At 40.9% G+C, this 11015-nt stretch overlaps 1 protein-coding gene across 3 annotated transcripts; it reads left to right on the plus strand.

Moving 5' to 3' along the window:
- Positions 1 to 1649: 1649 nt before the first annotated feature.
- Positions 1650 to 10762, plus strand: hnf4g (hepatocyte nuclear factor 4, gamma). 3 transcript variants are annotated; one of them, XM_036521669.1, is made up of 10 exons: positions 1650 to 1798; positions 6507 to 6678; positions 7116 to 7210; positions 8076 to 8182; positions 8792 to 8947; positions 9210 to 9297; positions 9403 to 9555; positions 9831 to 10067; positions 10303 to 10416; positions 10566 to 10762. In XM_036521669.1, the coding sequence occupies exons 1-10, from the start codon at positions 1771 to 1773 to the stop codon at positions 10697 to 10699; spliced, it is 1284 nt and encodes a 427-aa protein (XP_036377562.1). In that variant the 5' UTR covers positions 1650 to 1770; the 3' UTR covers positions 10700 to 10762. The 3 variants fall into 3 exon arrangements, with proteins under 3 accessions (XP_036377562.1, XP_036377563.1, XP_036377564.1); XM_036521670.1 differs by having other exon boundaries at positions 1650 to 1748; XM_036521671.1 differs by lacking the exon at positions 1650 to 1798 and adding an exon at positions 4846 to 4948.
- Positions 10763 to 11015: the final 253 nt, after the last annotated feature.

An 11015-nucleotide genomic window follows, 5' to 3' on the forward strand; every position in this document is an offset into this window, starting at 1 on the left:
CTGCATATTTATACATTTCCTATATATATTTCTTGAATGCAGCAAGACAAGGAATCTCTGGGTGACATACCAACATCTTTCTTTTAATTGCCATTAATCACCATTTTTCTAATTGCCCTTTCTGTATGCATATTAAATACCACATTAGCCATCAGTATTTTAATATTCTGCTCTATTAGAGATTTTCACATCTTCACAGTCAACCTGCTTTCATAAGCCTTATTTTACTTTAGTACAACTTACTCTGCTAGCTGCAGGACGGTAGCTGAGCCAGTACAGTCTCCTAGCAAGCAATCTAGCTAGCTAGAGAGCACTCACCCCATCCATGCTTTGTTAAAGATATTGTTGCATTGCTGGGAAGAATATTTGTATGTGTAATAAAGACATTCTACACAAACATTTTTGAATTTAATGTTAGCTATGTATCAGTTAGCTATCAAGCAGGTGGCTAGCTGGCTAAACCTTTCATTGTCCTAAACAAACACAATATACATTTCCGTTAACTTTATCTGACAACTGCCATTTTTGCAGCTGACCTTGATTACAGTTTATTTTGACATCTGCTGTTAATTTAGAGGAAATTCTGAGCCTTATGATATGTGTCCCTGCATTGACATGCGTTTTTGTAAACTCCATCGAAAGGAGGAGCATAAGCAGCTAATAAAGCTTCTTTCACTTACCTTATACAGATTGGAATGACACTGAAAATGAAAATGATCGTACATCTTAGAGAGGATACATTTGAGTGAATGAAGCTGAATGTGGCCTCTCTCTCTCCCCCTTTCTTTCTTTCTCTCTCCCTCTCTCTTCTTTCTCTCTCTCCCTCTCTCTTTCTTCTCTCTCTCTCTCTCTCTCTCTCTCTCTCACCCTTTCTCCTTGTACATGGCTAGGGAGTGCAGAGAGTGAAGAGCAAAGACGAAGGGACCACTGTTGGTTTCTCATGAAAAGACAATTTAAATTAAAATTAAATTTTGAATGTATGCAAGATATCCCTTATTAATTTGTCTGGACCAGCCACGTGAATATGCTTTGTGGACATATTGATTTGATAAAAATACCAACTACTTCTTACAGGGAGCCTGAAATCACCTTGTTCTAGGGCATTCATTGACTCATTGGGAAGGTGAAATAGCGTGCATACATCAGAGTAAGTAAAATGGAGATCTCTGTGCCAAATATGGTTTTATGCACTTTCTCTAGATTACAATTAAAATGAAGGCCACAGACAACTTCAAAATACACTTCTTTTGCATTCTGGAGTTGCAAAAGATTTTTTTTGTTTTGTTTTGTTTTTACCATCAAATGTTGCAAATGTAGGCCTATGTCTATTTTTTGGTGTTAAGGCCTACTGTTAAATGGTATTTTCAACTCTGTTGTACTTAAACGTGTACTACTTGGATTTAACGAACTATATTATTTATTATCGAGTAGTAAATTAGTGTTTAATGTTGAGGTGTAACATCTCAGTATTGCCCTTCGCGTTTCCTTTCCCACACCTCTCATATGTATCCATAAACAAATGACCGACCACCTTTTCTTTTCCTTTTTATTGAAGCTGGTTACTGTTTAACATCCCCACCCAAGTTTCAGTTTGTTTAGTGAATCGATCTAATGGCTGGATCCTGTGACGACATGGAATGGGGCTATCACTGAATTATGTCCTATGTGTTGACTCGACTCTCCGCTTCCAACAAATGTGGATTGGAGTCTGGAATACATTAAAACGAAATCTTCAGTACGAACCAAAGGTGAGACTTTTTGGCCGGACTGATGCGTGACGTGGGTGAAAGGACTGGAGGTAAGACATTGTTTAAAAGGGCGTATAGTCATACAGCAGGTTGAAAGCAAACTGTTTTACAATAGTACTGTATTTAAGCATGGACGCAAAACTCCAGTATGCAACCTTACCTTTAGCTCAAAATAACTATGAAACGTACACTCACGAAACATATTGAAAACTAGGTCACGTGGTTATGTTTCGTTTGCGAGAAGTCTTTCCCAACCTTAAGTCACTATATGTAATTTTGATGCAGCCATACCGCGGATATATCTCCAAAGTTATAACTCAAAGAATATCGAACAAGTTCGAGATACACACCGTGAGTGTTGTTTTTCTGAAAATGTCCTTTCTGAAACTATTATGAAAACGCTTCGGAGAAAATAAGGCCCCCTGTAGGTTATAACCTACAATTAAAATAGCTAGATACGTCGCGCAAACAGCTAACTTTAAAATAATCAACATTACAGCCCTGTCGTTTTCATGTACCTAATCGTTACTCATAGGCTTTCGAACTAGCAGACATCACTGATTATATATTTCTTAATTCTAGAGTCATCTGGCATTTAATTTCATACATGCATGAAGTGCAGCAAGAGAGAACGTCTACATTTCCCATGTTCCACTATGGATGGGTAGCCCTGCACTGTGATAGGTGTTTTCCCGTCATAAAATTGATACAGTATCATTGCTGATTACCCTGTGTGTTAAGTGTAATAAAAATCCCATGATATCCGACATCTTGCACAGGTTGAAACACGCTTCCTGGAAATGATAGGGACTTTTTAACTCTTGTTCACACCCCATTTAAAGTTATGTATTACATTTACAAGCTCCTTTCTTCCATTCAGTTTACTTTCTGTGACATATTTTCATTAAAATTAGAATATTCTTGGGTATGTATATTATATCTTGAGTTAAGTTAAGTCACTAAAGGTTTTACCTTATAGTGTTTTACAAGAAAAGCAGCCAGTCAGACTGATAGCTATTGACTGTAGTTACCTAATGAGTTTATGAGTGCCTGCCTGTGTTTTTGAAAAGATGTGAATTGCAGGTTCACTTCATTGACCCAAAACACCGATGAGCTATTCACTAAAGTAGTACATTAATTTTTTTTTTTTATTTTGTCCTTACCTAATGATTTACATGTGCTCCCAAATATATAGTGCATTGCTGCAGCAACTCATGATACTTAAATTGGTGGCTACAGGAAGCGGACAAGCTGTGTAAATTGTGGTTGACATAGTACTGAATCTGGATCTTTTTATTGCCAAGCTTCATGTTAATTGTCACAATTACTCCATGAGTGAGTGCACAATTCAAAACCTTTTTTTTTTTCTTGAAAGGTACCTTGGGCATTGTGCTAGGTATCCTCAAATTTAGGGCACAGTTTTCAGATGGCTGACTGATGCATGATTGGCATTGACAAGCAACTACGTTTCCTGGGCTTAATGTCCTCATACTGAAGGATTTTTCATGTGTACATGATCCAGGTAGATATGCTAAATGATAATAGCAAGGTTAAATGTTAATATACATTTCAGGAGAAATAAAACATTGAACTGGCTTTTTAGTTATGGTTTGGAGGTACTGACAGATAAAACCAAGGTATTACATCTATGACAGTGTTATTTCATACTCTTTAGTAGGAACACCTTTTTAATAGTTGGCAGCGTGACAGTGATGTTGCACTGTTAGCAGTTATTTGTAGAGAGTGATGAGTCAGGTTTATACACAGTGTTCAGTTAAACTGTAATCCCCTTTCATGTTTTTTTTTTTTTTGAAAACCTAGGCAATGCTATGTACTGTAAACATAATTACAGTGAAAGTATGAGATAATAATTTTATAAAACACAGAGTCTGACAACAATATCAACATTTGCCTAAGTCCCTAAAGGTGGTAAAGTTAAGGTGATCAATAAAAGCCTGTTATCAAGGGTCCCTAGAGCCAATACACCATGTCTATTGCATCTTCTGACTGTTCTCCTCATTAGCTCAATGACGGGGCAATAAATTCCCATGGCGATTGTTGTCACATATTCAACAGGTCATAATGTTAGCATGCATTCTCTGACTAAATGTGCAGCTAAAATATATAGGCAAAGAATAATAATTTTATATTTGATTCCGATATTATGATTACAATATGTCAGGGTGTGTTTAACTAATAGAATCATTACATATACTCAGTTAAGTACACGTTTATAATTTAGAGGAGAGAGAGAGGAGATTGGGGAAAACAAATTCTACTTGTCTCTGATTTGAAAACAATTGACAAGCAGAAATTGTTAATGTTTTCAAAGATGTGAGGATATATAGTATAGTGATCATATTCAGGTAGAATGGATTTGGGCCTGTTTCTGTGCTGTCCATGGTTCTGACTTGGAGCAAACATTCAGGCCAGTATAAGGTAAAAGTATTTTTCAGAGACTCTACATGAGAAAACCTCTCTTTGAAGTTACTCATTAATTATCACAGCCTTCTCAAAGAGATTATGCTGTCACAAACAAGACCTTGCACTGCCATTATGACGATAGAAATACTGACTGAAATGTTCAAACTTTCAAAGTAATCTTGTTGTAGCACAATCATCGTGTAAATTTCACCTTCAATTTAGTTTGCTTAAATAATCCAGCATTATCTTTTTTACATAGATAAAATTACCATAACCTACCATTATTACCATAATCCATATGACATGCCTGCATTGGATATACTGACATACAGATATGTTGCTTTAATATCTGCTGATTTGGAATAAATTCCCTTTCCATTATACACAGATTGCTGTCTCTAAGTTAACCTTTTGGCCTTCTTCATACAAGTTAGCTATCAGATAAATTGTGAACTTCATATTTCCTTAATCTTTATGATAAGAATCAAGAACACAGACAGGTACAGGGCAATTGGGAAGCCAGGAGTCAGTGTCAAGGCTCCTCCCTTTCTTTGCAGAGCACAAATCAGGCTGATAGTGAGAGGTGTAACTTCAGGTTAGCTTCTGTACACTGCCTGTAAAATAGTATGTGAGGAGAGCTCATCGGTGACAGCCAGATCTCAACATGCCTCTCTCCAAATCCCTTCTGGACATGGAAGTAGCCAACTATTGTGAGGGCCTGGATCCTACCTACAGCACTCTGGAGTTTGAGAGTGCCCATGATCTTTATGGAGGGGGTGAGTGTTGGAGTGGAGCGCATGTGGCTAGCTGTGGCTGTCATGGGAAATGATGACTTCACAAGCGCAAGGCCTGGATGGTGACTCATCTTATCTGCTGCCGCACTGCCAGAAAGGGTACCCTTCTGAAGCATATGTGTGCAGAATTGCACTCTTCTGGAAGAAGGAGATTTTAATGTAGTGTTCCGTCTATGCTGACAGCCAGCAGCTGGCTTGCAAGTTATACTTTTGTGGTGCTCGGCTGAATCATTCTCTCTCATGAGGACATGTACTGTCACCCATGAGCTAATAATTAGCAAAGTGAATTCACTGTTGTTCAGCTGGGGTCAAAATTTAACTGAGGATTGAATTCAATCCCCCACCTTTCATTTTTTACCTCAATTTAGAATAACATATAGAAGAATTTTTTAACCTTCATTTTGTTGCTTACACAATTTTTCCCATTGTTTTTTCTATCCTGTGGCTTCCAGAGGTTTTCTGTGTGGAGTTTTGACAGTCAGAAAGGGTATTTCTTTGACATTTCTGTTTATAAAAGGCTCAAGTGTAATCCAGCAGTGCTTTTCGTGTCCTCTCACAGTGGATCAGGCTTGTATTAACACTGTGTTTATCAGACCCTCATGAGGAATGCCAAGAACAAGGACCTAATGCCTGTCAAATGTTTACTTTCTTATTAAGTTTTGGGGGACCAATTTATTTTGCAATTAATTCCATGTGAGTGGTAAATCTGCTCAGTTTGACCTGGGACAGAGCCAGCAAAATGTAGACAGTGCTTTCATGAATCATCAGGTCTCTTTACAGTACTGTGTGTGTAATCACAGGAAAGGTTCATGAGGGCCCTGAAACAGCACTACTTAAAAAGGCATCTTGGGTTGTTCTGAGGAAAAAATGCTCATGGGAAAGTTTTTGACTACCCTTTGACTAGCCTTGAAAAGGTCATTGTGGGCGTGGAATGTCCAATTTAAGACCTTCCCAAGGGTTCATTTTGGTCATATGTTTGTTTCAGAGAGGTAAATTTACTTTTCCACTTTGAAGTACAGCACAGAATGTGTGAAATGGATTTTGAGGGAAATGTCCGATAGAGTAAGACTTTGAAAATTGTTAAAGTTGAAAGAGTTAAAGTTTTTCTGTCCTTTTTTGGCCAAATGGTTTTGGAATGTGTGTTTGGCATGTACGACAGCTCATTGACTCGCTGGCATTATTAGCATGTAAAAAGTAAGCGGATTTAATGAACATCTCATGCCAATGCAGTGGAGTCTAGTCCTTCCAGTGTTGTCCACTCATGATAATAGCATGATGGGTGTCACTGTGAGGTCATTCGGTGGCCTTCAGTCTCAAGTTGGATGTTTTTTCTTGGTGGCTAAACACTCTGAGAGGTGAGTGAACATTTTGCCTGAGAAGTCTCCCGGTTTGTGATTTGTAACAAAAAAAGTTTAAAGATTGTTGAAAGTACGATGTGCGTGTGTGTGTGTGTGCGCGTGTGTGGCAGTATTTACCAGAACACGTATGTATTATAGATCACCTGAATCTCAGCATACCTGTGGACCATTGTAATTCCCAGACAGTATGTCAGCAGAGGGGAACAGCATGAACCCGGGGGACAGTGGCCTGAGCTCCAACTGTGCCATTTGTGGGGACAAAGCTACAGGAAAGCACTATGGGGCATCCAGCTGTGATGGTTGCAAGGGTTTCTTCAGACGCAGCATTAGGAAGAACCATGTATATTCCTGCAGGTATGTCACCTTGGATTATCTCTGATAAGTGTAATATCATGTTATCACATGTATGGGTGTGTATACTGTAAATGTTTCAAGGCTCTGGGTAGTCCTAAAAGGTCTAATGGGACAGTGGAGCGATAGGACAGAAGAACACCTTTTGGTGATTTAATTTGCAATTGTCTCAGTTTGGAAGGTGATTACTACCAAATAACAAATTGGAGTTTTATTTTTGGTTCCGTGAGAAGGGTATACAAAATGTCTGGGTAGTTCAAGCTTTAGCAATGGTTATTATGTGTGTGGTCAAACACAAGTAAAATAATACTCTTGCTCTCTTCTTGCTGTATGAATGAAGAAGATGTTGCGCACTTGGGGATAAATCAGGGAAACAATACATTTAATAATGCAGAGTTCCTGCAGTGAAGCATTCCTGTCTCCTTTCTCTCCTCCGCTAGGTTTAATCGTCAGTGTGTGGTGGACAAGGACAAAAGGAACCAGTGCCGTTTTTGCAGGCTGAATAAATGTTTTCGAGCAGGGATGAAGAAAGAAGGTAAGAATGTTCATGCTGGATGTCAGCATGTCAATTCCTGCATGTCACTCCTTAAAACCTGTGACAAAAACAAAGGACATTCTAGAATTAGAGGCACACATGTATACTATGCATGCAGTGGCAGGGAAGGTGGTAATATAAGAGCCAAACTTGCTGAAGCCTAGGATTTTGATAGGTTGCGCCATAAAGTGGAGTGTTGCTTATAAAAGGAATGCGCAGTTTATTGGACGCTTAACCTTGGCATTGTGGTTTATGACTGGTGATCATGTGCTTTCCCTTCCACCACCCTTTCTGACATGAAGTTCCTTGCCGCAATTGGTTAAACTTTTACTTCTGTTTGTTACTTGGTATTTATGTACCCTGTTGGGTTTCAGCCAGCCGAATAAGACTGTTCCATTTCCCTGTGTGGAAAGCTACCTGCACCGCACAATAAAATGCATCTTGAGTCTCCTGCTCTATGGAGCTTTTCAATCAAATGGACTTTGTCACTTGTGCTTTTATTCCCTGTAGTAATCATTATTTTCACCTGGACCTTGTGTTTTAAATAGGTTTTTTTCTGCAACAGTATCGTGCCACTAGTCTGAAAGGCCCCTGTCTTGTAAAGGAGGGATTATTTAGCTGAAATATTCGTCTTCGGTCAAGAGAAGACACTGAGAAATCTACTCCTCGGAGAGGCAGCTAATGCATGCGATTAGATCAGCTTTAAGGCAGCACCCCGCTAATGGCTGCTAATCCACCTAGGGACCCGAGCCCGGCTTGAGTGTGAATTAAGTGAATTAAAGAAACATATGTGTCTTGGCCTGTCGGTAATCACCGCCGGCTGTCGTTAGCCCCTAATCAGCTAAACGGCTTGCTTGTTCTCCAGCGGTACAGAACGAGAGAGACCGCATAAGCTCCAGGAGGCACATACACGACTCCCAGGAGCTGCCGCCCATCACGGTGCTCGCGCAGGCGGAGTCACTGTCACAGCAGGTAATAAAAAGCGCCCCCGCAGTCACCTGGCTGCGGTCTGGCGTACACACACGCAGGCCTCCTGATTGACAGTGCAATATGAATAAATCCAAACTAATACTGCTGCAGGTGGTAGTTGAAAACACAGCTCTTGCGTTGAGAACGACTCCCTTAAGGAATGTACGTTCATGCAAAAATCGACCGTACCTGCGTTATTATCCTCCATAAAACAATACAACCCCGGGGAACGTCACAGCTCATCTTAAAGCGAAAATGCCTTCAGCATTTGTATAGTATAGTGTTCCATATACAAAAATTGCATTTTAGTTCCAAATCCTAATTATCATTTTTATTTAAACAGCTGAGGGAGTGATAAATGATATGTTTCATTTACATTATTTTTACAATGTGATTCTTGACGTACAGAATGGCTAATGACTTTGATGTGTAGCGACGGCACTAATTTGCATGCACATTAGTCTCCATCCGAGCGTCAGAAATGTCATTAAAATTTCCAATCATTCGCATGACTACTTGCTTGAGTTTGCTTTTGAGGGCATCAACAGCCTGTGAAATAATGAGCGTTTCCCGAGAAGTGACTTCATCTCAGTTAGCATCCGTCTCCTGCAGATAGGCCTGCCCAGCCCCACGGCGTCCTCAGACGCGTCAGAGAAAAGCATCGCCAGCATCGCCGACGTGTGCGAGTCCATGAAGCAACAGCTGCTGGTGCTGGTGGAGTGGGCCAAGTACATCCCCGCCTTCGGCGAGCTGCCGCTCGATGACCAGGTATCGGATCAGTGCGGAACTAATGTCTGTTTCAAAGCAAACACTCTGTGCCATTTTGCGGGCAATGGGGCTAAATCATTAGGCCTTCGCAGGGGAGGATCACCCTGGCAGGGTGGCCCCGTATAAGTACCAAGATAATTCTGTCTTGCGGATGTATTAATTCCTTTTGGCATGAAAGTGTCCTCGGGGAGCATGTTAAACCGTAGTGTAATGTACTTTGATAAGCCCTCTATGAGCTGGCTGACATATTCTTTTCCGATAGGTGAGTCTGTTGCGGGCACATGCTGGGGAACACCTTTTGCTAGGAGTGGCAAAGAGATCAATGCCTTACAAGGACATCCTGCTTCTTGGTAATTATTGATTTTGCTTGATGAAGTCATGGTATAACTTTTCACACCATTTTCCTGACTCTCAGTATGTTTGTAAATTTAAATGTTGCTACGTTTCCCCTCCAGGAAGTGGTTACGTAATTCCCCGGAACTGTGCAGAGGCAGAGATCAGTCGTGTGGCCAACCGTGTCCTTGACGAGCTGGTGCTGCCCTTTCAAGACATTCAGATCGACGACAATGAATACGCGGCTCTGAAAGCCATTGTGTTCTTTGACCCAGGTATTACCGCTTGATGCACCTCTTTCAAGCCATTGTATGTGGTTGGTTTATGTCCATTAAATTACATTCATACAATCCACTTTGCAATATGTTATTTTTGAGCAGAGGCGTTCATGTAAAACAAACCCTCTTAAAATCAAAATATGCTCGTTAAGCTCAATTTTGACTGTACGGAAATAGGCAAATTCACGTTTGATTTACCGTTCTTTTCTAATATTTCTAATATTCAAAAATGTAATGTCTCTTTCACTCTGTCCTCCATTTTGGGCTTCAAGATGCCAAGAGCCTCCGCGACCCCTCAAAGATCAAGAGCATGAGGTATCAGGTGCAGATGAGCCTGGAGGACTACATCAACGACCGGCAGTACGACTCGCGGGGGCGCTTCGGTGAGCTGCTGCTGCTGCTGCCCACCCTGCAGAGCATCACCTGGCAGATGATCGAGCAGCTGCAGTTTGTCAAGCTCTTCGGCCTGGCCAAGATAGACAACCTGCTGCAGGAGATGCTGCTGGGAGGTTTGTACTAAAGAGTTCCAAATTGGCCTTTCGAAGGCTGTTGACTTGGTGGGTGCTCAGAGTGCTCAGTTATACACTTTCCTGTTGGCTCATTTTCCACTGCTTTTTTTTTTTCCTCTTTTACATCTTGGAAGACTCAAAATGCACTTGAGGCAGACACATCAACAAGATTGTTATCATTGTGTAAGAGCTTCTGCTAAATGACACAATATCAATTCACATACATTCACAACAGGGTTACCTGCGGACTCCTCCCACCTGCACCACCCCCAGCTGGCCAAAGACCCGCTGACGGGACAGACCATTGTCATCAGCCCCCTGACCACTCCGGGAAACTCTGAACAGATTGGTAAGCTCAGCACCGGAGTCCCCTTTCCTTCCACTGGAGTCCCCTGTTGAGCAGGATCACCTATTAGTCTACTCAGTTTTCCATTTTATGATTTACCTCAGTTTACCTCCTCTGTAAAATGCTCACTACAGATTGTCCCCTCTCCTCAGCCTCTCCCGAAACACCCACTCCGTCACCCCCACCAGGACCCGGGCCAGAGGTGTACAAAGTGGCCACCAGCCCAACGCTTCTGCTGTCCACACAGCCAGCTCCAAATAGACATTCTCCCGATCCCACTCTATGAACGTTGCCTTAAAATGGAGGAAGTCCTGCAGTCTGAATCTTAAGCACAGCTTTAAATGGGACCTTAACCACATTTGTAATTGTAAAAATGTTAATAGACCAAGCCTGTCAACCTGTGCAGTAGTTTCTGCGTGTAGCCTGTTGTCTGTTTGAGTTTTCATTAAATAATTCTGTAGCTCATGTATTTTTTTTTCTTCTCATCCTTCATTTGCAATCATTGAAATTTAGTATGGGAGGAGAGCTTTTCTTATTTGTAGGGATAAAATCTCTGTGAAGAATTTCTACATAGATATTATATGTTGTTCTGTATGTTTTTT

Source organism: Megalops cyprinoides, chromosome 2 (assembly GCF_013368585.1).
Source record: "Megalops cyprinoides isolate fMegCyp1 chromosome 2, fMegCyp1.pri, whole genome shotgun sequence".
Classification (NCBI taxonomy): Eukaryota; Metazoa; Chordata; class Actinopteri; order Elopiformes; family Megalopidae; genus Megalops; species Megalops cyprinoides.